This window comes from Myxocyprinus asiaticus, chromosome 31 (genome assembly GCF_019703515.2).
Source record: "Myxocyprinus asiaticus isolate MX2 ecotype Aquarium Trade chromosome 31, UBuf_Myxa_2, whole genome shotgun sequence".
NCBI classification, from domain to species: Eukaryota; Metazoa; Chordata; class Actinopteri; order Cypriniformes; family Catostomidae; genus Myxocyprinus; species Myxocyprinus asiaticus.
Window position 1 is genome coordinate 28,964,036 of NC_059374.1, and position 27,946 is coordinate 28,991,981.

Here is a 27,946-nt window from a genome sequence, read left to right on the forward strand (position 1 = left end):
AGGTAACCTCAGGAGAAATACAGGCTGCTCTGGAAAAAGACGGTGTGGTTGTTTCAAGGAGCACAATACGACGATACTTGAACAAAAATGAGCTGCATGGATGAGTTGCCAGAAAGAAGACTTATGCGACTACTGCGCCTATGCATAAAAAAAGCGAGGTTACAATATGCCCGACAACACCTTGACATGCCTCACAGCTTCTGGCACACTGTAATTTGGAGTGACGAGACCAAAATAGAGCTTTATGGTCACAACCATAAGCGCTATGTTTGGAGAGGGGTCAACAAGGCCTATAGTGAAAAGAATACCATCCCCACTGTGAAGCATGGTGGTGGCTCACTGATGTTTTGGGGGTGTGTGAGCTCTACAGGCACAGGGAATCTTGTGAAAATTGATGGCAAGATGAATGCAGCATGTTATCAGAAAATACTGGCAGACAATTTGCATTCTCCTGCACGAAAGCTGCGCATGGGACGCTCTTGGACTTTCCAGCACGACAATGACCCTAAGCACAAGGCCAAGTTGACCCTCCAGTGGTTACAGCAGAAAAAGGTGAAGGTTCTGGAGTGGCCATCGCAGTCTCCTGACCGTAATATCATTGAGCCACTCTGGGGAGATCGCAAACGTGCGGTTCATGCAAGACGACCAAAGACTTTGCATGACCTGGAGGCATTTTGCCAAGACGAATGGGCAGCTATACCACCTGCAAGAATTTGGGGCCTCATAGACAACTATTACAAAACACTGCACGCTGTCATTGATGCTAAAGGGGGCAATACACAGTATTAAGAACTAAGGGTATGCAGACTTTTGAACAGGGGTCATTTCATTTTTTTCTTTGTTGCCATGTTTTGTTTTATGATTGTGCCATTCTGTTATAACCTACAGTTCAGTATGAATCCCGTAAGAAATAAAAGAAATGTGTTTTGCCTGCTCACTCATGTTTTCTTTAAAAATGGTACATATATTACTAATTCTCCAAGGGTGTGCAAACTTTTGAGCACAACTGTACATGCATTTAAGAAAATTACTTATTATGGGGTTTTACAGAAATTGGCGCTCTGATACGTCATTCAAACGCGATTGCAGTCGTTGAAGGGATTAAAAGCTGTTAAGAGAAAGTGCTTTCACACACAGTTTCTGTTGGAGAACACGGCTTCTTTGTCCATGTTAACACCCAAGTGGCATTTTTGGTTGGATTCCAAATGTGATAAATCAGCCTCCGAAGAGCACTTCAAAGGGAGTTCAAAAGTCAGTTCCAAAAGATTGTTATTTTGGAGCCCCAAATCTTTCAGCCCTCCAGTGCTCTCACAGTGGATGGTAAAGACTTTGAAGGGAATAGGGTATAGGGATGATCTGTTTTGAATGGAACGCACCCATTTGAATAGTGAGCATGTGCGTATGTGCTGAAGCATGAACCCAGATGTCTGATGTAGAGGAAAACCCCACTATTGCTGCTTAGTGTATCTGTCTTATTACACTGCACGCCAATTTCGTGTCTTCGGCAGCTTTCTCGCATTAAACATCTTTCTGGTGTACGTGTGATGTTTGACGTAGTTACTACAGTTTGGGCAAACAGTCGTGACAAGCTAGTTAATTTCTCCAACAATGCATCGTACTGTGGTGGTTAAGCAGTGAGTTATGTTGTTGTACAGGAAACGTACCCCTGGATTTTATGACATCATATCCAGCTCAAAACTAACCAAGAACTGTTGTTATGTAATGTTGTACTTAAGGCTTATGAGACTTAAAACAGGCAGTGCAGATACTGACTATTCATATGATAATGTGTAGTTAAGAGTTTTGTTGTAATCAGTGAAATTTTATATATAAAAACAAAAATAATACAAACATTACATAATGAAATATGATAGTACATTTTTGGTTTGTTCAGATTTTTTATTTAATATTCAGTTAAAGTTACAGTTATAATTATTGGATTGCAATAATGGATTTATGCCTCTAAAAAATTTTTGAAAAGTAATTTAAAAGTCTGTGTAAACAAGCCTTTGCAAGAATTGCATTTAAAAAAATCTGATTTGTTATGTCTGCTTTGTTGAAATCTGAAATGATCTCATCATTTGGTTACAGACTGCAGAGGGCAGTAAATGCAAAAGAAATTGCATTTCTTATTTCCAAATATTTCTTCCTCAAAAGTAAGAATCATTAATTGAACCGTTAAGGAATCTGAATTTTTAAGAGGAATCTGAACCAGAATTGTTAAATTCCTTACGATTCCTATCCCAAGTGACATGAAAGATTTTATTTGAATATACAGTCCTGCACATTAGATTTTTATCACTTAGTAACTATTACTTGGTTTTAGATCTTATGGCTTGACCTAAAGGCATCATGTGGTGGTGTGGTGATGTGCATGAGTTGTTTTGATAAACACCTATATGTGATATTTTGTTTCTTGCATCTCTCCATAGTGCATGAAATGATCCTCCACCCCTTTGAGACTCAGTCTGACAGCTTTTACTTCGTGGACAACAAGCTGGTAATGCACAATAAAGCAGATTATTCCTACAATGGTGGACCGTAAGAAGACTTTCACTTCATTTGCAGAATGGACTGGTACAGTAACACCTACTGAAAATGGCTTATAGGCCTCTAATCGTTTATGAGATGGTGCATTTAGTAAAACAAAAAATTAAAAAAATCACCCCAATCTCAGGATTTTTGTGTGTGCGTGTGTATTTGTGTGTGTGCTTGTATGTTAAAGGGAGAATGTTAATCTCAGAAAGTACGAAGCGTGCATTTCGTGCACAGATATTTTTCCTTCAAAATCATTTTACAAATATTTGATAATTGACTTATTAATTTTTTTTTCCTCTCTGAGTAGATGGGCGTGCCTGCACATGTGCATTAATCGCATGCTTGACATAAGCAAAAATGTCTTGGTTACTGGTGTAACCTCTGTTCCCTGACGGAGGGAACAAGACATTGTGTCGATGTAGTGACACTAGGGTTCGCTCTTGAGAGCCCCAATCACCTTTGCTTTATTCAGAAAAGGACAATGAAAATTGGCGAGTGGAATTTGCATGCCGCTCTCCTCCCCAGACATATGGGTATAAAAGGAGATGGCGTGCACCACTCATTCAGATTTGTGCCAAGGAGCCGAGAGAGAGTCCCGGCCATGTCAGCAGTCGGTTCAGCACCATGGCAGGAGGGACACAACGTCTCGTTCCCTCCATCAGGGAACAGAGGTTACACCAGTAACCAAGATGTTCTCTGTCTGTCACTCACTCGACGGTATGTCGATGTAGTGACACTAGGGTTTCCTATACGAAACGCCACAGGCACTGAACCGTTTCACGAGGTACGGAGGAGCAGACACGGGCAAGCTGCTGCGTGCCTCGAAGCGAGCGCTCGACCACGTCGTGACCTTCCAGCGTGTTAAGTAAGGCGCCTCCCTGCTCCCATTAAGGGTGGGAGGAGGCACTTACCCGAGGCTACAGCGGATTTTTGTATCAAGCAATTTCCCACCGAGACCTGATAGAATAGCGCTAGGGAAGTGCTCTTCCCTTTCCAGGAGGGAGAGCACTATGGAGACCACATCCTACCGGAGGGAGGTTAACATGTGGCGAACACCTCACATGGACTTACCGACCGGGAAGTTCACATATGGAATGATGCCACTGCGAGGACCCTATCTATGGAGAGGGTACACAGCAACAGTGGCCGTGGCAGAGCGAAGCGTTGTCAAAGGGAAACACAGGGTTCACAGAGGGGAAACCGAACAGTGGAAATGTATCATACCGGATTATCGAGGGGGGAATCACCACGTATGGAGCACTGAGCCCAAGTACACGGGCTCACCTGAAAAGGGGCATACCACGAGTACCGGGCCTGGTGGCATTACTCCTCTGCCGAATTCATCACCGAACAGTGCTTAAGAAATCAAAAAGGCATCTAGTGTTCACCAGTTGCGGGGAACTGTTGTGGACAAGATAGCGTGCATTATCACCTCGAAAGGGGAAAGGCACTAATGCAAGCGATACACCCAACTGACTGCCTGGCCTTACCAGTTGTTACCCTGGAACACTCGGGTCGAAACAGATTCTATGCGGATGTTGTAGAACCTCGCAAATGTATTGAGTGTAGCCCAACCTGCTACTCTGCATATGTCTGTTAGAGAGGCGCCCCTCGCCAGTGCCCAGGAGGATGCAACACCTCTGGTGGAGTGCGCCCGAACTCCCAAGGGGCACGGCAGGTCTTGTGATTGGTAAGCCAATCATTCCAATTTGCGAAGAGACGCCACTTCAGAGCATACAGCCACCTCGTGGAGGGGGCTCTGGCCTAAGTGATCGTGTCTATCACCGCTGGCGGAAGGCCTGTTAGGTCTTCCGCGTCCCATCCAGGAGCCAGACGTGGAGGTTCCAGAGGTCTGGCCGTGGGTGCCAGAGCATGCCCTGCCCCTGAGTGAGAAGGTCCTGCCTCAGGGAATGCGCCAGGGAGTGGCTACTGCCGGGAGCATCAGGTCTGAGAACCAAGTCTGGTTGGGCCAGTACGGCGCAACCATCAGAACTTGCTTCCCATCCTCCCTGACTTTGCACAATGTCTGTGCAACGAGGCTCACTGGGGGAAATGCGTACTTGCGCAGCCCCCGAGGCCAGCTGTGCGCCAAGGCATCCGTGCCAAGGGGAGCCTCGAACAGGGCCAGCAGCTCTAGGCAGTTATATGCCATTGCAAGCAGGGCCCTGTCCAGAGCCCCGATACTGCCTGCCCATTGCACACGGCACTCAAGACCGAATTCGAGGCATCCATCATGACCACGACGTGCCTCGAGACCTGCTCTAAGGGAACCCCTGCCCATAGAAATACCAGATCTGACCAAGAGCTGAAAGTATGGCGGCACCTTGGCGTGATAGTCACCTGGCAATATTGTGAGGGCACTCATCTCGTGCTGGCCCAGGGGTGGGAGTGGGGCCCTTACGCTCACCTGGGTCAGGCCAGTCGGAGTCAGTAGCCTCATCCCTGGGTCGCCTGTCTCGGGTGCTTTGAAGCCTGTCCGGGGTTCTTGGCGGCCAGATGACGGGCAGGCAGTGCCACCTTCCTGTGGGAGGATCTTCTTCTCAGAGGCCATCCGGTGGGGAGAGATAACGGCCACACCCAGTAGCACAAAGGCGAAAGGACATCTTTAAAAAGACGGCAATCATTTGTGCGAGCTCTTTTAGAGAAAATATACTCTTTTGCATATACTCTTTTCACACCTGTGGACTCAGCCGCCGAAGTGCCCAGGGGAAGCACAACACTCGACTGTGCGAGGATGACCGCTGAAATATGCCGTAATTCCAGCAACAATAGTGAGGTGACGGGACGAACACACATGTGCGCTCGACTCCGAAGTCTGAATGAGTGGTGCACGCCATCTCCTTTTATACTTGTATGTCCGGGGCGGAGAGTGGCATGCAAATTCCACTCGCCGATTTGCATTGGCCTTTTCTGAATAAAGCAAAGGTTATTGGGGATCTCAAGAGCTAACCCCTAGTGTCACTACATCGACACAATGTCGAGTGAGTGACAGACAGGGAATCAGTGTTTTTTATGTATTCTTCAACACCCAAACCCAAATTATTCTACAATGTGACACCTACAGTAGTTCCTCTGAAACTCTATTTATTTTATGTTTTCATGTATAGAAATGCAGGTTTTAAGACTTCATATGCAGATTGTTCATACAGTGTCATCTCACATTAGTTCAGAATTATTCAAATGTGTTTTGTCCCTTATTATTCATTGATTGATAGCTTCCTTATATGCTGACAATTGAAATATTTAACATGCAGTACTTGAGACTTTGCTCATATTATGATCTGATTCTGTGTTTTGCATTTAGAGGACACAAGGCCATATAGTCATAAGGAGATATAGGGCCTGTAAGATTCAGTGTGTTGGAATCTTTAAAAGGTTCAGACTAAAGCTGTATAAACTGTGAATTCAGGGTCACTTCACTTTAACCTCTATAAAGGAGGCCTCACTTTTATCACTTTGGCTTTTGAATGCTTATACCTGTAGTGTAATTCTATAATTATGTGTTATTTATATGAACATACTGTTATTTATATTCATATACATTGTTTATTTTTATTAGCACCTTTTGTCAAAAAATTGTTAGGTAGGCCTATCTGTTCTGTGTTAATTGTTATATGTGGTTCAACAAAAGAGAGACCATAAAAAATTCCAAAGATCATGTTTTGGAAATCATTAAATGTTTTGATTTCATTTCTTTCCTTTATTCGTAAATGTTCTGTATTGAAACTCATATAAAACAATACTTAAATTGTTGAAAAGAGAATAATATACAGTAAAGGTAAAAAAAATAATTTACAGTACTGATAATATGCATTTATTTGCCATGCACTCATATTATTTCCATTTTAAAAAAATGCTAATGGTTTGTAGTTGACAAAAAAGCAGTGCTGTTTTAACTCGCTGTTGTGTTTTTCAATGTTTATTTTTTTAGGAAAAAGAGGTAACCACACCTCCCTGTGGTTGTCATGGCAAATGCAAACATAGAAATCAATACTGACTATGAAATTATGAATACTCATTTATTACAGCAAGTCCGGAACGACTCATTGAAATCTTTCCAACCAAAACACTGAAATGGGTTTAAACAATAACACTTGCACAAAAGAAAACATCGTAATAAATGAAGGCATTGTACTATTGACAGTTTAGGCCACATTGAAGGGCATATGAAGTTACTAACTTGATTCAGAGCATAGTAAATCCTTATAGAACGTTTTGGAATTTAAAAAAAGCCCAAAAGAATTTGCATTAAGTGGCATTTGATAATATAGTTAGACACGAAAAAGACGTTTTTGTTTTTTGTTTTTACATAAGGACCACCTTAAAAGTCACACTTTTCAAAAATTCTAAAATATGAACTCTTTCTTTATTCCTGTGGTTCACAACTGGTTTTGCTGGTATTATTATTATTATTTATTAAGCCAGTAATTCACCACATAAAACACATTATGGTTGGTGTAAACTATGTTTATCCTCGAGTGAACCATTATTTAATATAGTCTGTGTTGTTCTTGGTTTTCTTTTGAAGGTTGATAAGCCTATACATTTTGTTATCCAAACTATACACAATTATGTGGTTAGCTGTATTTTATTATTTGCATTTAGCATGGAAAAGGGGACTTATTGGAAAAAGACTGATTGCTGGGACACCACATAGTGATTTCGTCCTCATAGCAGAGGGATGGAAGTGTTTCCTGAGGAAGAGAGGAGACCTGGCATGCCATCTGTGCTGGTAAAAGCAGTTGTGAAGAGCCCGTTGAGGTACAGCTCAGAAACGCTGCCTTGCACCCCACCTTCAATCCCCACTGACCCCACCTCCACAGCAGACTGGCCATAGACCCCAATGCTGTCCCTGGCTTGGGTTGGACTAAGCTGGGTTGGGGAGAGGGATGCATCCATGACTACCAGAGAATCTGGAGTGAGGCTGTCATTTCTTAGTTCTTCCCAAAGATGTCCTTTAAACAAAGATGAAGAACACTGCATGAACCACACAAGAAGTTAAAAGTCACTTTTATCCAAAGCAACACACACAGCAACACTGGTTCAATCATTGGTGTGAGTTTGGGGCTGGATTATCTGTTTGTGCAACCAATGGAAGATGGAAAGTTTTCTGGAATTGAAAACAGATTATTTTTGCAATTCTGTTTAGTGACGCTAGTTTAACAGAAATTACACACTTTAGCTTTCAACACTGTACACTCTGTCTTACCATGTAATTGTAGGTCTGTGAGGCTGGGATTTAATGCGTCAACATCATTACTGATTTCTCCCTCCAGTAGAAGATCCTGCATGCACCCTAAAGCACTGTGAGTGGCCTGCAGGGCAGTGCTGTAGCTTGGTGGGGTGTGTGCTGGTAAAGGGGAGCCCAAGTTGCCATTCCTGGGGGGATGCCCAATGCTGGGCAGCTGGGTAACGGGAGAGTAGTATGAGAAAGCTAAAGGGTCTGGGGATAAGTATGGGGGAGGTGGTGGGACAGTTTGAGAGGATAAATAGCTGTAGAGAGGCTTCTGATGCAGGACACTGATCTCATTGACAGATGGCTGCTTGTAGGACGGTTGCATGCCAACTCTTAAGGCCTGAGAGTATGAGTGACTGCTTGCTAAACTAAAGTGGGCACCAAGAGGTTTCAGCTTCTCCGGTCTCTCCCCAAGCAGACGTTCCAACTCCTCTGAAATAATGAGCAAAATTTTATATAAAAATCAATTGTATATATTCTTATAAATGCTCAATAAAATCTAAATATGTTATATTTTGTCCCTCTTCTTCCTTTATTTGAAAGAGGGCACCATGTCTAATTATAAAATGATATATAATTGTTTAAAAAAAAAAAAAAAAATCAGGCATTTGGCTATTTCTTTGAATTAATGCAATGCAATTGCATAGGGTCATGCAATAAAAAAGTGCATTTTGTTTAAACATATAATTGGTTTTACTGGATGTACACAGTTTGGAAGAGTTTACATGTCCCAAATTACCAGAATTCAAATTATTATTTGCAAGTTGCTTATTTATGCCAAGTGGCAGTTGCACCCTCTGCGCACCTGGTCGGGCCATGCTCCTTCGTACAGTCAGGGGGTCTTTACGTCTCCACTTGTGTAGTTCCTCCTGCATCTTTTCTACCTTTGCTGGGTTCAGGGCCCATAGGCAGCCCTTTCGAGAGGAGTTTCCATTCTTATTCTCCACTTTCTCAAAGCATTTGTTCAATGAGAGGTTGTGTCGAACGGAGTTCTTCCAGCCATCAGGTGCCGTCTGAGGAAACACAAATGGAATCTGAGGCTCAAAGAGTAGCATGATGGATGGATATATATACGTGTGTGTGTATATATATATATATATATATATATATATATATATATATATATATATATATATACACACACACACACACACACACACACACACACAGCTCTGGAAAAAATTAAGAGACCACTCCAAATTTTTCTTAAATCAGCATTTCTACATGTATGGCAGACAATCCATTGCAGTGTCTGCTGGATTCCTGCTTGAATTTTTGAGCCAGGAGTGGCATAAAGTCACCCAACAGCAATGTGAAAGACTGGTAGAGAACATGCCAAGACGCATGAAAGCTGTGATTGAAAATCAGGGTTATTCCACCAAATATTGATTTCTGAACTCTTTCTGAGTTAAAACATTAGTATTGTGTTTGAATATGAATATGAACTTGTTTTCTTTGCATTATTCGAGGTCTGAAAACACAGCATCTTTTTTGTTATTTTTGTTAAGTTTTCATTTTCTGCCAAAAAATGTTTAAATCACAATATTTTTATTTGGAATTTGGGAGAAATGTTGTCAGTACTTTATAGAATAAAACAAAAATGTTTATTTTACTCAAACACATACCTATAAATTGTAAATCCAGAGAAACTGATAATTTGGAGTGTTCTCTTAATTTTTTCCAGAACTGTGTATATATATATATATATATATATATATATATATATATATATATATATATATATATATATATATATATATATATATATATATAACAATCTTTTTGAAAATATAATAGAACAGAATAGAAGAACAGGGAGCCCTGTAACAGATGGCATGGCCCACACAGAGCCCTCCACTGAACATCGAGTCAGTCTGGGATTACAGGAAGAGACAGCAATTGAGACAGTCTAAATAGATAGAAGAACTGTGTTGAATTCTCCAAGAAGCTTGGAACATCCTATCTGCCAACAACCAAGAAAAACTGTGTCCAGGTGTACCTAGGAGAATTGGTGCTGTTTTGAAGGCAAAGGTGGTCACACCAAATACTGATTTAGCTGTATATATATATATATATATATATATATATATATATATATATATATATATATATATATATTGAACTTAGAACATTGATTAAAGGTATAGTTTACCCAACAATTAATTCTGTTAATTAATCCTTGGACAGAATAATTAGATAGAAAATAAAAATTCTTTAATGAATTACCCACCTTCATATTATTCCAAACCCATATGACTTTAACACAAAATAATGTATTAGCATAATATCTAAGCTGCTCATTTCCATACAATGAAAATGAATGGTGGTCAAGAAAGATTAAGGCAAGTAGGTAAGGGAAGGTAAGATTTTCAGTAAATAACAGTCTTCAGTACATTATAGTGCAGGAATATGTCTGATATCTCTTTCTGTGTTTTTAAGAAAGAAAGTAATATGGGTGTTAAACAACATGAGAGAGTGAAAAATGATAACAGCATTTTCATTTTTAGTTCAACTATTCTTTTACAGCACACCTACTGAAGAACTTCCCCTGAAGAAAACCTTTGTATCAGCATAATTTTAAAACAGAGCTTATACGTGTATGTTACTTTGGTCAGATTCAACTGCGCACACACACACAAACATTTTAACAATGACAGAAAACACTGATGCATAATGTGAACCTGGACCCATTCCATCACCTTACCACAAACACCTTCTGTCATATTAACCAGCCCATCATTGTGTTCTTTAATAAAACTGCTTCCTTACAGCTGTTCCTTAGTGAAATCAACAGAAGTTATGTAGATCGGTACAGATTTGTATGATTACCTGATGATGAGCCAGAACAGTGTCACATGATAAATCCCTTTACCAGCAAAGCCCCAGCAGGAGGGTAAACCAAATCATCAGGCATATGAGATCATGCCATAACAGGTCTGCTGAACTGCTGCTCCAGAAAACAAATCTTTTTGCAATCTGTATTTGGTACATTAATCATGGACATGCAGCCCTTTGCCAGGATGCTCCTCCAAGATATCAGCATTTCACTGTAGATCAGTGTACTGTACATTAGATGTAGAAACGATTCTGAGATGTGATAATGAAGCTCACCTTAAAGTAAGGGAAATGTTCTGTCATGAAGCTGTAGATCTCACTTACTGGCAGACTGCCAGTCTTGCTATTCCTCAGTGCCAGGAAAATGAGAATACTACAAAGAAACATTGAACATCCAAATGAAACAAGACATTGTATTGTGGTGGTTTGGTTTAATTTTTTTACTATGTGTTAATGCAGAAATTGTATTTATGTTTTAATGTAATCATTTTTTTTTTCTTCATGTTGGAACATAATAAATAAATGGATATATGAAAAAAGCTAATTCTAATTTCGCAAAAGGGCTTATTTATCTTTTTGCTTGCTAATTTGTTCATCTATTTGTCTATTTTTATTTATTTTATTTCTTATTTATAAAATAAGAAATATTATATATAATATTGTGTATATATTATGTGTTACTGTACACATGTATACTGTATATACAGTATAGAAAGAATATATATACAATATTATATAATATTTTATAAATAGTGTATGTATATTTATATATAATAAAGAATGAGTAAGTGTTTCAAAACTTTTGACCAGTAGTGTATATATACTTTTTTTCCCATTATTAGCATTTTTTCACTCAGGACAAGTGGAAAGTGCACACACTAACCTATAAGAGTATACAGGTTTAGGGTACATTGGCAGTGCACTGTCCTGAGACGTTTGTGAAGAGAGGTTGTGGTTATAGTAGTTAGAGATGCTGTCTATTCCTCTTGAAGAGCACACACCAGAAAACTGGAAATAGTACGTACAAACATACAAACACATCCACATTAAAAGCCAAGCCAGTTAAAAATAGTTGCCTTTAGAGTGTAAAGTATGTTCATTTATTTGATTTTTGGATAATGTGAAATGCTTTTACCATAAGCATAATATTTTTAGCATGTTTTTAATGTTTTAAAGAAATAACATACAACCATGTTTTACAACAGTGTGGCTTTGTTCTTTGTCAGTCTGAGTATGTAGCAGAATTTCCTGCCAATGTTTTGACTATGAACACACTGTAACATGGATATAAAACCTTTTTGTTATCATTTGATATTTTTTTAACTTCTAACACATGCCATGGTTAACCTGCATGAGTCATACTGACTTTCTTACACATAACACACATAATTTTAACTTTTTACCCAGAGTTGTGTCCCATCAAATAAATAAATAATGTATTAAAACACACACATGCTCTTACTCTGTCTATCTCACCTGATGTTGTAGAGGACTGATGGGACTGTATGTCTGATAGGTAACTGACGTGTAGCTGGGAGGTTCCTCAGAGCTCGTCTGTGGCTCATCAAAGGGCTGTTGAGTTCCCTGCCCCAAGAGAAGACCATGTGCTACTTAGTTCTGGCATATCATAAATTAATGCTTCTTTAGAAAGATTAATAAGGACATCTGCTAGCACATCTGCCTGACAAGTCTACTTGTTTCCATGTATTTTGCCCCTGGCTGCTGTGTGCTGGCATATATTTTCCTGGGGTAAAGGTTATCTTGATTTAATTCTTTCATTTCATTTTCATTTTTTTATTTCATTATTTTTTCATTATAATTATTTCCTTCATTTTTCTGTTTTCTGTTTTTTTTTATAATTTTTTTCTTCTTCACTTATTTTTCTCCCTTCTTATTATTATATTTTTAGACCATTAAGCAGGATTACGTGTTTAAAATACAAAATATTAGTAATTGTATTCCACTACAGTTACAATTTAAATCAATGGTAATGAGAATACAGTTATGTTAAAATGTACGTTTATAAATAGAAATAAACCTTGTGTAAATTGCCATGTGAATATTTAGCTTTATGCTAATGCTAATTATAGCCATTTTACATGCACCTGTTACCAGGCACAATCATATTTTATCAGGAAAATCCACATTAGATCATAATTTTTCTCTCTAGTAAGACCTTTAATATTAGGGCAAAAATATTATTCTTGATGATAATTTTTTTATTGTTTTTCTGTAAAAATATCTAAAAATCCTTAAAGCAAGATCAGTTTGCTGTACCTTGTTTTAAAAGCAACACTGCATAAGATATTTAGGCTTCTTTTTTTTTTTTTTTTTTTCAAAGAAAGTATTTTTAACATGTGTTAGTCAAGTGGAGTCTTACTGTACTGGCAGATTTTCTATTGTCAAAACAAGTGAAAAAATCTACCAGTGCTGAAGAAGTCCAAAGTATTATGTTACTGACCTCTAATCTGTAGTAGAATACATTTTAAAAGTAACCCTCTCAACCCTGCCATTAAGACATTTAATTCTTTTAAGAATTTTATAAAAAACATCCACCGCTACAAACTACAAAATGGGTACAAATTCCCATTTTATCAAAAGATGTTCATCAGCAACTGTGACAATCTTTCCATTTCTGTCTAAACCACTAAATATACTGTACCTTCACAGTTCCTCAGTCTTACCATGAAACTGGTGGTCTCCACACTGTTGCTTAACGGAGTCCATGAGGATTGTTCCTCTGATCCATCAGCTGTAGTCAGTTTCCCACCCAATCCAGCCGCCCTGAGACAACTAAAGGCATGAACTTCAGGGACAGCCCCTTCACTGCACTGGCGGTTGTATGGATGAAAGTGACTGTTCTCTACCGGGCCAGGTTCCTGTCCTGATCCTGTCCCATTTACACTGTGTCTACGAAAGCGCTCTGCAGTAGCACTCTTCTGCCTGTAAAGGACTCTTTCTCTTTGGGAGTATGGTGCATACCCCTCTCCAATGTTGCTTTGGTTACACTATATGTGGAGTAAAAAAATATATTAATTAAAATAGAAAATATCTCAAATAAAATAATGCATATTTGCACACCAATATGAATTTGAACTTGAGTTTGAACTTACAGTTGCATAGTATCATCAGTATAGACTAAACATATTCAGTGTAAAGAAAGGTTGCATTTTTATTCCTAATTAATTCACTTAAATGACGCAGGTTTTCCAAGTGGAAATGCAGTAGCATGTAAAGATCTTTGATCTGCTAAAGAATCTGCTAAAGCATTTAAAGTGACATACAGCTTTCCCCAGGGGTCATAATTAATAAATATTAAATCAAAAGGGTTTGATGTAAAGGCAGGATGTTATACATCTATTTCTGCCCCAGGGTCTTATGTCCTTGAATGGTGCCTTGTGCAGGGGTTCATGTCCTCATCAAATGGTAATAATTATGACACTGTGCCTCAATGAGAGCAGCTGGCAGGCAGCAGTTTCTAAGAAGCGGCAACTACAGAACAGAACTGATGGTACAGAAGTTAGAACCAATGTCTTGCAGCTTTATACTTATGGTCAGATACCAAAGATATCAATCTTTCTCTCTGTCTGTCTATCTATCTATCTATCTATCTATCATCTGTCTGTCTGTCTGTCTGTCTGATGTAGAACATCTAGTCACAATTTGATTTCATTGCGTTCTATCCATTTAAATTTGTAAAACGGAAGTTTACTTAATCCATTTGAGTTGGGAATACATGAATACTTTTTGCAGTGTTAATGTAGCATTGATAAAACTGGGGATGGGGATTTCCATTTCCCAGCAAATTTTGCATCGATAGGGAGAGTAAATGTTAAAATTAAGTGTTATATTATGTTCACATTCACTTTCACTAGTTAGTACATAAAGAAATAAAAGAGATTTACTTGAGTTACATTGACACGTTTCATTTTGTTGGGTTAAAACCAATTCAACTAGGTTATTTTTACACTAAGTGTTTGTGTTAATATGATATAGTAATTTTAAGTTAAGAAAACTCATTACAAACACGTGGAACCACTGTGCACAACTGAATCAAGTTCAGCCAAAGAGCTGTTTTTTGAGTCTACCATCTATCTATCTATCTGTCTGTCTGTCTATCTGTCTGTCTGTCTGTCTGTCTATCAGTTAAGCAAGCAGGATTGTCTTCAAAACTACACATGTTAAAAATACCTGTGGTTCTGGCATCTGAAAGCAGGGTGTCCCTAAATGGTCAAAGGAGTGTAGTTGGCCTGGAGAAGGTATTGGTGAGCTTCTGTTGCTTGCGGATGGGAAAGACTGGCCCTGGGGCTCAGAGGACATTGTCCTTGCAACCTGCCTCTTCAAAATAGCACAAAAAAAGGTCATTAGGTCATTATTCAAGCTATTTTTGTTTCACAATATCATCTAACAAAGAAACTTGCCATTACAAGTGACTACATAAGTGATGTATCTGTTATTAGGGCCCAAGCATTGAAAGTATGGAGACCCTATTGTTATTCTAAGGATTATTATCATTAGAGCACATGCACTGAAAGTGCGGAGGGCTTATTGTTCTTCTAAGGCTTATTATTATGGCCCAAGCATTGAAAGTGCAGAGGCTCTATTGTTATTCTAAGGATTATTATTATTAGGGCCCAAGCACTGAAAGTGTGAAGGCTCTATTGTTCTTCTAAGGATTATTGGGGGCCCAAGCACTGAAAGTGCGGAGACCCTATTGTTCTTCTAAGGATTATTATTAGGGCCCAAGCATTGAAAGTGCAGAGGTCCTATTGTTCTTCTAAGGATTATTATTATTTAGGGCCCAAGCACTGAAAGTACGGAGACCTTATTGTTTCTTCTAAGGCTTATTAGGGCCCAAACACTGAAAGTGTGGAGACCCTATTGTTCTTCTAAGGATTATTATTAGGGCCCAAGCATTGAAAGTGCAGAGGCTCTATTGTTATTCTAAGGATTATTATCATTAGGGTACAAGCACTGAAAGTGTGGAGGCCTTATTGTTCTTCTAAGGATTATTATTAGGGCCCAAGCATTGAAAGTGCAGAGGCTCTATTGTTATTCTAAGGATTATTATCATTAGGGTACAAGCACTGAAAGTGTGGAGGCCTTATTGTTCTTCTAAGGATTATTATTAGGGCCCAAGCATTGAAAGTGCAGTGGTCCTATTGTTCTTCTAAGGATTATTATTATTTAGGGCCCAAGCACTGAAAGTGCGGAGACCCTATTGTTCTTCTAAGGATTCTTCTTCTTCTTTTCAAGGTTTTCTGCTTCAATTTTTTTTTAGAATAATGTCAAGAATTAAAATTCTGAAGGGATTCTTGATATCTTCAGCAGTGTTGCCCTTGCAATACCTTAAATGTCATTATTCCTTTTTATGTATATTCACATGTTTTTGAGGTACTTGGTATGCTTGAATTTTCATCATATTTTGCACACACATCAGAGTTGTCAGCCATTAGGCCTGGGCAAAAGTTAACACATGGGCATGGCTGGGGAGCTCTGTAGCACCACCTTTTGACAAAAGTGGTGGGGTCAGTTTCTTCTACGGTCACCAAACTTGCTAAATATTGTTCTCATCAAGCCAGACAACTTTCAAAATTACAGTCATTAGTGCCACCCAAGAGTAAGTTAGCCATTTTAGACTGAATGTGCATTTTTTTAAATTTCAGGCCCTGAACTTCTAACAGAGAAATGTGCCATTCCAAGTGATTACAGTAAGTGGTATGTCTGTTATTAGGGCACAAGCACTAAAAGTGCAGAGACCCTATTGTTCTTCTAAGGATTATTAGGGCCCAAGCATTGAAAGTGCGAAGACCCTATTGTTCTTCTAAAGAATATTATTAGGGCCCAAGCATTGAAATTGCAGAGACCCTATTGTTCTTCTAAGGATTATTATTAGGGCCCAAGCACTGAAAGTGTGGAGACACTATTGTTCATTTTAGGATTCTTCTTCTTTTCAAGGTTTTCTGTACTTTTGGGGTACTTAACATGCGTGAAAACTCTTGAAAGTTTGCACATACGTCAGAGTTGTCGACTATTAGGGCTAGGCAAAGTTGCGGCAGGGGGGCATGTGGGGGGGGGCTCTGTAGCGGCACCTAGAAGATGGGCATGTTTGGGGGGCTCTGTAGCACATAGGTCTCATCAAGCCGGACAACTTTCGTGCTGACAGTCATAAGCTCCGCCCAACAGGAAGTCGGCCATTTTGGATTGTTTGAAAAATACATGCTCTGAAATTTGAAATACTGCTCCTAGGGATTTCATGTTACTGGTACCAAATGTGGGCAACATCATGCCAAGACACTGATGATGCTAAATTGCCAACATATTTTTTATATACCGACGTTGTTGCCATGGCGACGCGATAAAATAATGTAAAAAAATGGGAAAAAGGAATTGTCTCATATCTTCTGCAAGCATCGTGTGAATTACATCAAAACTGAGCCAAATGTTTGGAGTTGCGGGCTGATTACATTGATGTGGCCATTGTGGGTCACGATCATGGGGCCACCAACTGGCGGAAGGAAGTGTGGCACTTTTAACAGACTTTGAAATATCCTTCTTATGTTTACCTGAATTGCTTCAAATAAATTTGAATAATGTCAATTTAAAATTCTGAAGGGATTCTTGATATCTTCAACAGTGTTGCCATGGCAATGCATTAAATGTAATCATTCCTTTTTATGTATATTCACATGTTTTTGAGGTACTTGGCATGCTTGAATTTTCATGATATTTTGCACACACATCAGAGTTGTTGGCCATTAGGCCTGGGCAAAAGTTAACATATGGCCGTGGTTGGGGAGCTCTGTAGCGCCACCTTTTGACAAAAATGGTGGGGTCAGTTTCTTCTACGATCACTACATATATTGTTCTCATCAAGCCAGACAACTTTCAAAATTACAGTCATTAGCGTCGCCCAACAGGAAGTCGGCCATTTTAGATTGAATGTGCATTTTTGGAAAATTGCAAGTCCTGAACTTTACTGATACTCCTCCTAGGGGATTCATGTGACTTGCACCAAACTTTTTTATATAGTGAATGGTGTTGCCATGGTGACGCAATAAATTAAGGGCACAAATGTGAAACAGGAAGTTCCTTATATATTCTGTGTGCATTGTATGATTTTGATAAAAATTCAGCTGTATGTTTGGTAATGGGTGCTGATCACATTTATGCAGCTATTATGGGTCATGGTCATAGCACCACCAACTGGCACCAGTAAGCAAGGCAATTTTATCAGACTTGAATTGCTTAAAAAAAGTTTTTTGAAAGTGTCTTTGTCAAGACACTGCTGATGTAAAATTGCAAAGCAATATTTGATATCTTAAATACTGTTGCCATTGCAATTTATTGTGCAAGTGAAAGCAGTTTTTAAAGTGAAATAAAAAAGCTATAGAAGTCTAAGTTTATTGTAATGAAAATGTACTGCACAAACTTTTTATTTTTTATATAAATAAAATATAATAAAAATATCAATTTGCATTTATTTTGAATGCAGTAAATGATGTTGTTCAATCGAAATGGCTGTTATTACATTTTGATATGGAATATGATAATTCTGAAGTAAAATATTATTATTTGTTGTATGTGGGTCAATAATTTAAGCAGTTAAGACACATATTGTATGTCTGATGGTAGTTTTCATTTCTAAGTACCCAAATTTTTAGGTTTTAGAAGTGTGTTAAACATGTGAGGATGTGTATTCATCAACCTGTTACATGTCCCGCATAATCATACAGGCTCATTGAACCAAGTTTAAACTTGTTTTGCAGATATTTCAGAAAAGAACCCACATACTTTCTTCACTGTAAACCATATATATTCCTTTATAATAACTTTTTATTAACATTAAAATACATTATTACATTCTATAAAGCATAAAAGATTATTAAAACTGCAGCGCTGCCTATTTCCACCATTGAAATCTGCTGCTCGAAAGAACCCAGAAGTGTGGTTTCCTGCGGTGTGATGTCAGAGTAATTTTATCTATAGTGTGAGGTTCCATGGTTACTTGGGCTGGCCTACCTCAGTTTAGAAAGCGACATTAACCATGTGATCATTTCGAGCATTCCAGAGGAATAATCTTGTATAATTTATGGCAGAAAAAATATAATATGTTTGTTGAAAAAAAAGTTGCTGGCTCCAACTGCTAACAGCAGTTACATTGTAACCATTTATTTTAGAAGTTATTATAATATTTCTAATCTTGTAAACATCTTATATTATTTTATGCAATAAAATGATGTCACTTCACAAGTGGTTTGAGAGGTGTTTCTAACATTAGTTTTGTTTAGATCCCAAACTTTGTATCTTACTGTCCCAACTTTATGGCATTTTATAAAAAAATAAATAAATAAAAAAAAAGACTTGTCCTGTCCTTAGAAAAAGCTTTCATATAACTGATTTTTTTGTATTATTGCTCTCAAATTCATATTGTGTTTTTTATGCCAATTCCTGCCTAGTTTACTTTTGGTCTTTTGGGAATAGTTAGGCTCGTTTGAGATGTCAAACATCTTGCCTTGAAAGTAGATGAGAGATGGCTGGTGCAGTCCGGGGAGGAGTGAAATAAGAGCTGTCAAGTCAGACAGTTCTCACCTCTCGTAGTGGATCAGCCACTACGAGATCAAAGGCAGATTTTGTGGATTCACATTCAGGTTTTATTTTTGTTTTTTGTTAATAAAGTGGATGCAATTTAAATTCTGTTGCATTTAAATGAAAATAAATATGATGTACTCAATATACCTGTTATTTAATTCTCCCCATAAGACATGTCTTTCCATAAATGTTTTGTTTAATAAAGACACACATTTTAGATATTTCAGAAATATGATACCAATCACATATCCCATACAGATATTGCACTGTCAGAAAGTTGGGAATATTCACATATAATTGATACACATAAAAACATGATATTAGAGATTAAAAAAAAAAAAAACATTTTAAAAGAGAACAAAACATCATGGTTGTTTAAGCCAATGAGCATTAAGCTGTGTCGTCAGCAAGTCATTTCTCATCATGCTTGCAGTTCGCACAGCTCGGAAAAAGCAACTGTGTCGCCTGCCTGCTACAACTGCGGCCGCCTCACTCTCACTGGATTATTTTTGACATACGTGGTCATGATTTTACAGCAAGTCAGACAGATTTCTAACCTGCATGCACCTGTCGGTGATCACCGGTGATTGGTTCTGCACAGCACTTGGTCATCTCAAACGAGCCTAATGAAATGCATGCTGTTTTTTCTTTAATCATTGGATTGGATCATAAGCAGAGAATGTGAATCATAAGTAGCCTACTGTCAGTCACATGTCGCATACTTTAGAAATGCACTCTTTTAACAATTTTAAATATATTTTGACTGTAATGTTCTAATTGCTAAATAGACTGCAGAAAATGAAAGTTGAATTTTTAAATTGAATTTGATACCAAGTATGTGAACACTGATTAAGTTTTTGATATAAAAGAAAGCATTTGTTTTTAGCCAAAGTCAAATGGCCCACATGTTGGCCAGTGACAGTTAACAGGTTTAAAATGGGCATGCAAGACGGCCTCTGTAGCACCCCCATTTTCACCTACAGTCACCAAAATTGGTACATATATATAGTTCTCATCAAGCCGGAGAACATTCATATTTATAGTCATTAGGTCCGCCCAACAGGAAGTCGGCCATTTTGGATTTTTTTTTATATTGCAGTCTCTGAACTTTTAAATTCTCCTCCTAGGTGATTCATGAGACTGTCACCACAATTAGACAACATTATGCCAAGACATTGAAGATGCTAAATTGAAAATAGATTTTGATATATCAAAGAGTGTTGTCATGGCGAGGCATTAAATTAATGACGAAAAATGGAAAACCGGAAGTGTCGCATATCTTCTGTGTGCAATGTGTTTAGGATAAAAATTGAGATGTATGTTCAGAATGGGGGCTAAATTAACTATTTTGTGTCACGGTCATAGCACCACCACCTGGCAGCAGGAAGTGTGGCTCTTACAACAGACTTTAAAATAGTCCTCTTATATTTACCAAAGTTGCTTAAAAATTGTTTAGAATAATGTCAAATGCCAAATGCATGTGTCCACCTTGCATTGTTTTCCGAAAGCCACTGGGTGGAAATGGACCCATAGTGCTTGGGCCCGTCATCGCTGCTTGCAGCTATATTTCCAATTTATTCTTACTGCAACATTGCTGTTTTAGGGTTCCGTTTTATATATATATATATATATATATATATATATATATATATATATATATATATACTAACAAGGTAACACTTTACAATAAGTGTCAATTTGTTAACATTAGTTAACATGAACTAACAATAAACAATACTTTTACAGCATTTATAAATCTTGGTTAGTGTTAATTTCAACATATACTAATACATTTTTAAAAACAAAAGTTGTATATATTACTGTTACATTAGTTAATGCACAATGAACTACCATAAACTAACAATTACTAATTGTATTTTTATTACCTAACATCAGAATTGGGTAAGTTACTCTAAAAAGTAATTAATTACACTGGTGCAGTTATAGGTCAGTTGGAGGAGATAACTACAGATTGATGGTCAGTGCATTGACTGGATGATACTTTTATACTGCTAATCACAGAGATTATCTCTAAAACCAACTACAGGTTCTGAAATTGCTGTCCTTTTGTTCAGGGTCTCACTGGCCATCATAAGGTTAGTCATAACTTACAAACAGGATTTAACATGCAAATGTGGTCCCTACAGCTACTGTAAGAGAAGAAAGGCATTTTCAGAGGAGTGTGAAAACACGGTACATTGGTCCCTCAAACCTCAATTTTTGGTGTGAAGTGATGCTAAACAATAATTTTGTGTGACCCTTGCTAAATTGGGAGCATGCAGAGACCTCGTTCAAGATAATGAGTCAAGCTGGATATTCAAAGCACAGTTTTCATAAACAGGACATATAGAGTATCAATAAATGTCCAGTTATACATTTATATTGCACTTATATTACCTCATGGCCACTGAATGGTTTGCAAAACCAAACACATTGCACATTACAGTATTATTTAACCTCATGTTATTCTCTTTGAGCATCATATCATAAAGGTATTTTCTATGTATCCAAACAATCTGTCTACACAGCTATTTGGCCATTGGGCAAACGTGTACCTTTACGGGGCATAATTGTGTAACTACATGTAACGAAAATTCTTTTCCAACTGTCTATTTTGTATTTTCCATAAAAGTGACGGCACCTTCTCCCTACTGGAATGCAAGGGGCCCAGTCCACTGAATTTCATTGCCCTGCAATCTGATCATAAACAAGTAAAACACAGGCCCACAAGAGTATCAAGTATTCCTGGAAACTCTGGCCCCTCTCACTTACTGTCAGCAGACTGTTGCTTTGTGCCGTCTGAGCCAAAAACTCATTAAAATCACCAACAAACCATGAAGGAGAAGCTAACAACGACCGAAGTGTGTTAGTGACATGAAATGGAGATGGGGGAATTTTGCACCATGTAAAACACAGAGTGTAATTCAGTATTGGACAGGAAATTGAGCTGGCCTTTATGGTTCATCACTGTGACTTTATTGATCCTTTGACCTGTTATGGTTGAGATACAGACCATTTCCACTTCTGAGAGGAAAGAGAAAACAGCTGAGTATTAAAAAAGGTTATGGGGTCCTCGTTTGTGTTTAAAAGAGAACTGGGCAAGAAATCAGGTTTGAAAACTTGTAACAGGCTTTATGTTACATATAATGATAAGGCCTATGATGTTGGCATTTAAATAAGCATATGACTATGGAAAATTAAATCCAAATATATTACAAAATAGGAACCCACTTGTTGCTCAGATGGACTTGTGGTCCTTAATATGTGTGTATAACTTATTTAAGCATGAATGCATGCCTTTGTGTGTATTGTACACACACATTTGTAACTGTGAGCACTGCACCCAATGCAAGGGTTTTATGGCTTAGCAACTGAGTATTGTGTATTGCAGTTGTTGAAGTTTTGATTCCTCACAGAGGGAACCGCAGGAGTGACCTATGAGCTACTGAGAACTTGAAAACCAGTGTGTCAATGTCACTGTGTCACTAAAACACACTAAATGTTGCTCTAGGGGGTTGTAAGGTGTGGACACTGTCCCTAATGTAGTACTGATGAAAGACATCAGCTATATGGCAAGTAATCATTGAGAGCATGGGGGAAGAAGTGGCAATGACATTCTGCAATGCTGTCAAAAAAAAAAAAAAAAAAAACATTTCAGGTAACCTTTTTTTTTTTTTTATTTTATTTATTTATTTTTTTTTTTTGCTTAATGTCTTAATTTAACATCATAATTAACTGGTTCTTTTTTAGTTTAATATTTAAAGGAAAGAAGACAATTACAATTTTGTTAATAGCTCTTTAGCGAAAATGCATGTGATGAACATTTTTAGTTTTGCTTCAACACCAAATTCACCCTTTCGGAAGCAAAGTTCAGAATGCTGTATGAGGAAGGACCAACTATGCTGACTCATCCTCTAATACAAGTCTGAAAAGTGTGAAGATCATCTGGCGTAAGCTAAAAATGTGTAACTCTATATTTCTAGAAGTAGACCCTACTTTCTGTCTCACAGGACTCCTTCCTCTCTCAAGATGATCACATTCAACTTACTTTGATCTGGTCTCTTGCATGTCTATACAGCCACACCCTGTGCACTGGAACCGCTCTCACCACACTTGAGTGACATTTCAAATGGACTGTGCATCTTTCTTTACACTGTCATCCATCAAGTAATTGGTAGGATTTCTACTCTTATGTCTACATAGCACTTTCACTTCACTTCAAAGGGAACAACTCTGTAATTTGTAAAACCTCAACACTTCCTAATTCTCTGCATGATTTGGACAGAAAGTCATATTTATTTTTTATATTTTTAAAAATATATATTTTGATTGCGATTTGAACTGTGATATGATAAACAAAAAACTAGTAAGTGATTCTGTGAAACAAAGAGGAAAAAAAACACTGTCTTCTGTGTTTTTTTTTTTTTGTTTTTTTTTTTGTTTTTTTTTCAGGGTGAGGAAAGCAGACAGGCATTTCAGATGAGCAGGTAAGAACTGTAATTTTCTGAAAGGGTTAATGGTCAAAACCAAATCTAAGGCACTGAGTTAAACCAATGAGTTCTAAACAGTCAAGCTTATATTTTGGCAGACAGCTGCATGAAGAGTTTTTGTGTAGCTGAGTTCACATTCACAACAGCTGTATAATGAGCTCCTCATTTTAACATTTCCTCTGTCCACAAATACCCCGTGCCATGGGATGTATTATTCGTATTTGTATATTAACTTGCAGCGGCCAAACATATTCAGAATTAAGCAAAACTGACATTAAAGTGAATCTGGAGCTCTTTAAATACAGTATAATACACTCAGTACGTGTAAGCAAACAGAACCAAACTCAGAGCGCATCTGCTACTCTGAGCACGAGATGGAGTTGTGGATTACAGAACCACTCTGAAAACACTGTAAAAATGCACTAACACAATACAGAAAATTGAATCGCAGCCCTTGCACAAGGTCACCTCATGATATCTATTTTATTTTGATTAATTGTGTAGCCCTACAATGAAAGTAAATGATGAGCAGGGGCTGTCAGCACCAAAAATGTGACTTGTCCACTATATTCCAAGTTTTCTGAACCCATTCATAAATTAGTTAGCAAAAGTCCATGTTCACCTCTAACTTCCATTGTATGGAAAAGAGCAACATGAGCATCCAGTCAAACATTTTCTTTTGTGTTCCAAGGTAGAAAGTAAATCACACAGATTTGGAATGACATGAGGATGAGTGAAATTTTCTAATTTGTGTGAACTATCCCTTTAATAATGTAGCAAATATAAGGAAAACCTAGAAACTTCTAAGAATCATAATTTCGCACGAAGTAGGAATGCAGTTGGCAGGTTGCTGCATGAACATGCACTTGCTTATACATTGATTACATACAGTATACATTATACAACACCTTACTGAAGGTTTCTGGTAACACAAGGTATTAATTTGTATTATAAATGTTGATCAAATGCAATGAATAGATGTGTTTACACACATCAGCACGGGCACAAATAGTAATCATAGAGTTGTGTTTGCCAAATCCTACACTTAACAGAAATGAAAACACCACTGTTTTTCATTGGATACACAAACAGATAGTCTTGCCCCAAACTCACGCCATTGGTCGAGACAATGTTGGGCTGGACAGGCTGCCCAAGCAAACAGAGGGATGTTTTGATACCACAACAGAGCCGCAATGTTACACTTTTAGGTGAAATCAACCTAAAAGTGTCTCACTAGTTGACTCTGCATATTACTGTAAGTTGCAATACAAGAAAGTTTTAAAAAACTATTTGTAAGTTTAAATAGCACCTGCCACACAGCATGGCTATTTGCACTACAATAGTTTAGTAGAAACACAAATTGAAGACAAACTGCGGCCCCAGTATTGCTGCAGTGGTGTGGAGTGTCACTATGATGTGGATGAGCTTTTTTCATTTGGATGATACGGGTTCGATTCTGCCTTTTGTCCCACTTTTTCCCAACCTGTTTCCTGTCTCCACTCTTAATATTTCCTTTAATACTACTTATAATAATAAATAAATATGTATATAAAAGTTGATTGTCTCGCAGTGATTTGATAACGGTGAAGGTCAGGGAGTTGAGAGAAAGGTTTGATCTGGTAAAATTAACCATGGTTTTACTATAGTAATATTGTAGTAACCATGTTTTTTTGTGGAAGCCATACTTTTAATGGAATTACCCATGGTATTACTACAGTAATATGGTGTTAATATAGCAACCATGTTTCATTTTGTGGTTAATGTGATTTTAACACAAAGTACCGTGGTGATGCTTTGGTTACCGTAGTAAAACCATGGTTAATTTTTTGTTAGGGTTAGGTTTAGTGATAGGGGTTGGTGTAGGGTGTCTGTGGGACTCTAAATAAACACAATAAACACGCTGCAGTGATGTCCTATACTGTAAGCTAATATTTAATTGGGGGTGCAAATAGCATCTAACACTACTTGCACTTAGTGCAAAGAAGATGCTTTTGGTTGCTTTTTACGCTTAGTGCAAATAGCCTCTGCCTTAAAATAATTAATAAACTTGACGTAACAACACTACACATTCCTGGACTTCTAAGTCTAACAAGGATTTCTACATCTGCTGTGTTAATTACAGTAGAAATCAGATAAATATGTATATGCAATTATTAGTGTTCATTTAAGTTACATCATCAGCAGTGTCCAACTCATTGTAGTCCTAGCAAAAAAGCAATGTATAACAAGGTTGCTATACCTGGCAAAGCTGAAAACCATATCTGTAATAATATATTTGTAAAATTACTCATTAAATAATCAATCCCATTTATTTCATAACTCATGCCTCATAAAAATAAATCGGAGATTTCAAATAATAATATTTAAAGGGCTCGGTCCCTTTGGCCCTCAGCCAACATGTGTGGCCACACACCCCAAGGGGACAAGCCTACTGTAACAGGTTTTCTGATACACATGCATACACACATATGTGCACTCAAGCACACATGCACACATGTACACACTTCTTACTGAAGTCACTGGAGCTGGGAGCCTCTTTCAGAGGTAATGAGAACATTTTTTAAATGTACATCTGACACATACATAATCATATCCCATAGAGAATGGGCTCTTTGCCGAAGTTCAACACCCAGAGGGAGAAGACTCTGCTGATAGAATATGACTGCACCTGCCTTGCCCTGCCCCCTCTCTCTCTCTCTCTCTCTCTCTCTCTCTCTCTCTCTCTCTCTCTCTCTCTCTCTCTCTCTCTCTCTCTCTCTCTCTCTCTTAATCTTTCCTGTATCCTTCTCTTGTATTTTTTAGATGAATTTGAGCAGAGATTTCATCCAGGTGGAGACAAGCCTAACAAGGAGCCTGGGGACATTTTATGATGCCTTATTTACTGGTGCCAAACAAAATACAGTAGTACAATAGTTTCTATGTAAGATAGAGAGCAATGCGAACCCGTAGATGTTTACACCTGTGTATACTACCTTTGAACCTTAAAGCACAGCCCTACTAGACTTTAGTTTTTGATAATATATCAGTACTACAAATTATCCTACTATGTCCCAAATGGAGATAAATGATAGTTCACACAAATGAAGTTGTAGTGCACACCTCCCATCACATAAAGTTAAAAAGTCTCACTTACCACTGTGTGTGGTGCTTCTTGGCCCAGGCTGTAAATCTAATGCAGATGGTTCACACTCCACACAGGTGCCTACAAACTGGCTGCAGATCTCAAAAATCTCTCTCTCTATCAGAGTTGCCACTCTGCTTTTATTGTGACTGACTGCTGACAAGAAAAACAACTGAGACATATCTAGAGAGAGAGAGAGAGAGAGAGAGAGAGAGAGAGAGAGAGAGAAAAAAGAGAGAGAAAAGAGAGAAAAAAAAGAGAGAAAAAAAAGAGAGAGGGTGGGAGGAAACATTTATGTCAATACAGGTGAAATCTTCCCCTACCCTCCAAGTGAACCTGGGAGGCAGTGCCACAGCCCTCCTGAGCTGCTGTATTAAAATCAGATTCTAATGGGAAGGGGAGATGGTTTAGGTAGAGGGGTAGAGCAAAAATTGTGATAGCGAAACAGAAGAACTGAAAAAGTGCTTATGTTATACTGTTGGCTGGGGCAGTATGGGTCTCTTTCAGGTTAGGCAATCATAACTAGAGGGAATGAGATGGAAAAAGGACAGAATGCAGGAATTGTGAACATGCAAGAAGTTGTCTGGGTATTGCAATAGACGGACGGACAAACAGATAGATAGATACTCTGTGCAGAAGTGCTGAATTCCTTCAACATGTCGCACTAAACCCATTGGCATGTTTCAGCAATGCTAATTCAAAATAATACATTACATTGCCCTATTACATTTCAACTGTCTCTTTGATTAGTCTTGTTTCAATGTGCTCAGTAAAGAAACGCTTGGAATAACATGCCTTAAGCCCTGTGATGGGGTAACTGATCGTGGTGAATAGTTTGGCATCAGGACATGGCACGACAAAGCACACTTGACAGGCACATGGTTTTCTGGTTTGGCATCTCAGCTCATGCAAAATCAACACACAAGAAGACTACCTTTTTTCTCTGTAGTGTGCAGAAAATCAGAACGTGTTAATGATGAGCAACAAACAAAAGGGAAAGATTACATTTCTTTGTGAAATGACTGGACCTGCTCTTTAAAACACTAAGGCAGTAAAGCTTATCAGTTATCACTGATTTCAAATAATTGTTTCACTGAGAAAAAAGAATGACATTTTGAAATAGCAAATGTGCAT

General features: G+C 38.0%; 2 protein-coding genes across 2 annotated transcripts in view; one reads left to right on the top strand and one right to left on the bottom strand.

The window, feature by feature from the left end:
- unc119a (unc-119 homolog a (C. elegans)) overlaps nt 1-6,215 on the top strand; it is a 28,155-nt gene extending 21,940 nt beyond the window's left edge. The window contains exon 5 of the mRNA XM_051665035.1: nt 2,433-6,215. Coding sequence (XP_051520995.1) covers nt 2,433-2,545 — 113 coding nt within the window. The 3' untranslated portion in view covers nt 2,546-6,215. The remainder of the gene's footprint in view (nt 1-2,432) is intronic.
- A 612-nt stretch (nt 6,216-6,827) lies between these two features.
- foxn1 (forkhead box N1) lies at nt 6,828-26,953 on the bottom strand. Its single transcript, XM_051665027.1, has 9 exons — nt 26,825-26,953; nt 14,801-14,947; nt 13,294-13,617; nt 12,086-12,193; nt 11,493-11,617; nt 10,886-10,982; nt 8,580-8,787; nt 7,748-8,206; nt 6,828-7,493 (listed from the first exon to the last, which is right to left on the bottom strand). The coding sequence occupies exons 2-9, from the start codon at nt 14,927-14,929 to the stop codon at nt 7,207-7,209; spliced, it is 1,737 nt and encodes a 578-aa protein (XP_051520987.1). The 5' UTR covers nt 14,930-14,947; nt 26,825-26,953; the 3' UTR covers nt 6,828-7,206.
- Nucleotides 26,954-27,946: the final 993 nt, after the last annotated feature.

What these genes read in the sequence shown, in the direction of transcription:
- foxn1 (XM_051665027.1), bottom strand. Translation starts at nt 14,929, where the DNA reads ATGTCCTCTGAGCCCCAGGGCCAGTCTTTCCCATCCGCAAGCAACAGA. An exon ending in TCAGTCCTCTACAACATCAG is followed by an intron (nt 11,618 to 12,085) that starts GTGAGATAGACA and finishes TACTATTTCCAG; the next exon opens with TTTTCTGGTGTGTGCTCTTC. An exon ending in CACAGACCTACAATTACATG is followed by an intron (nt 7,494 to 7,747) that starts GTAAGACAGAGT and finishes CTTTGTTTAAAG; the next exon opens with GACATCTTTGGGAAGAACTA.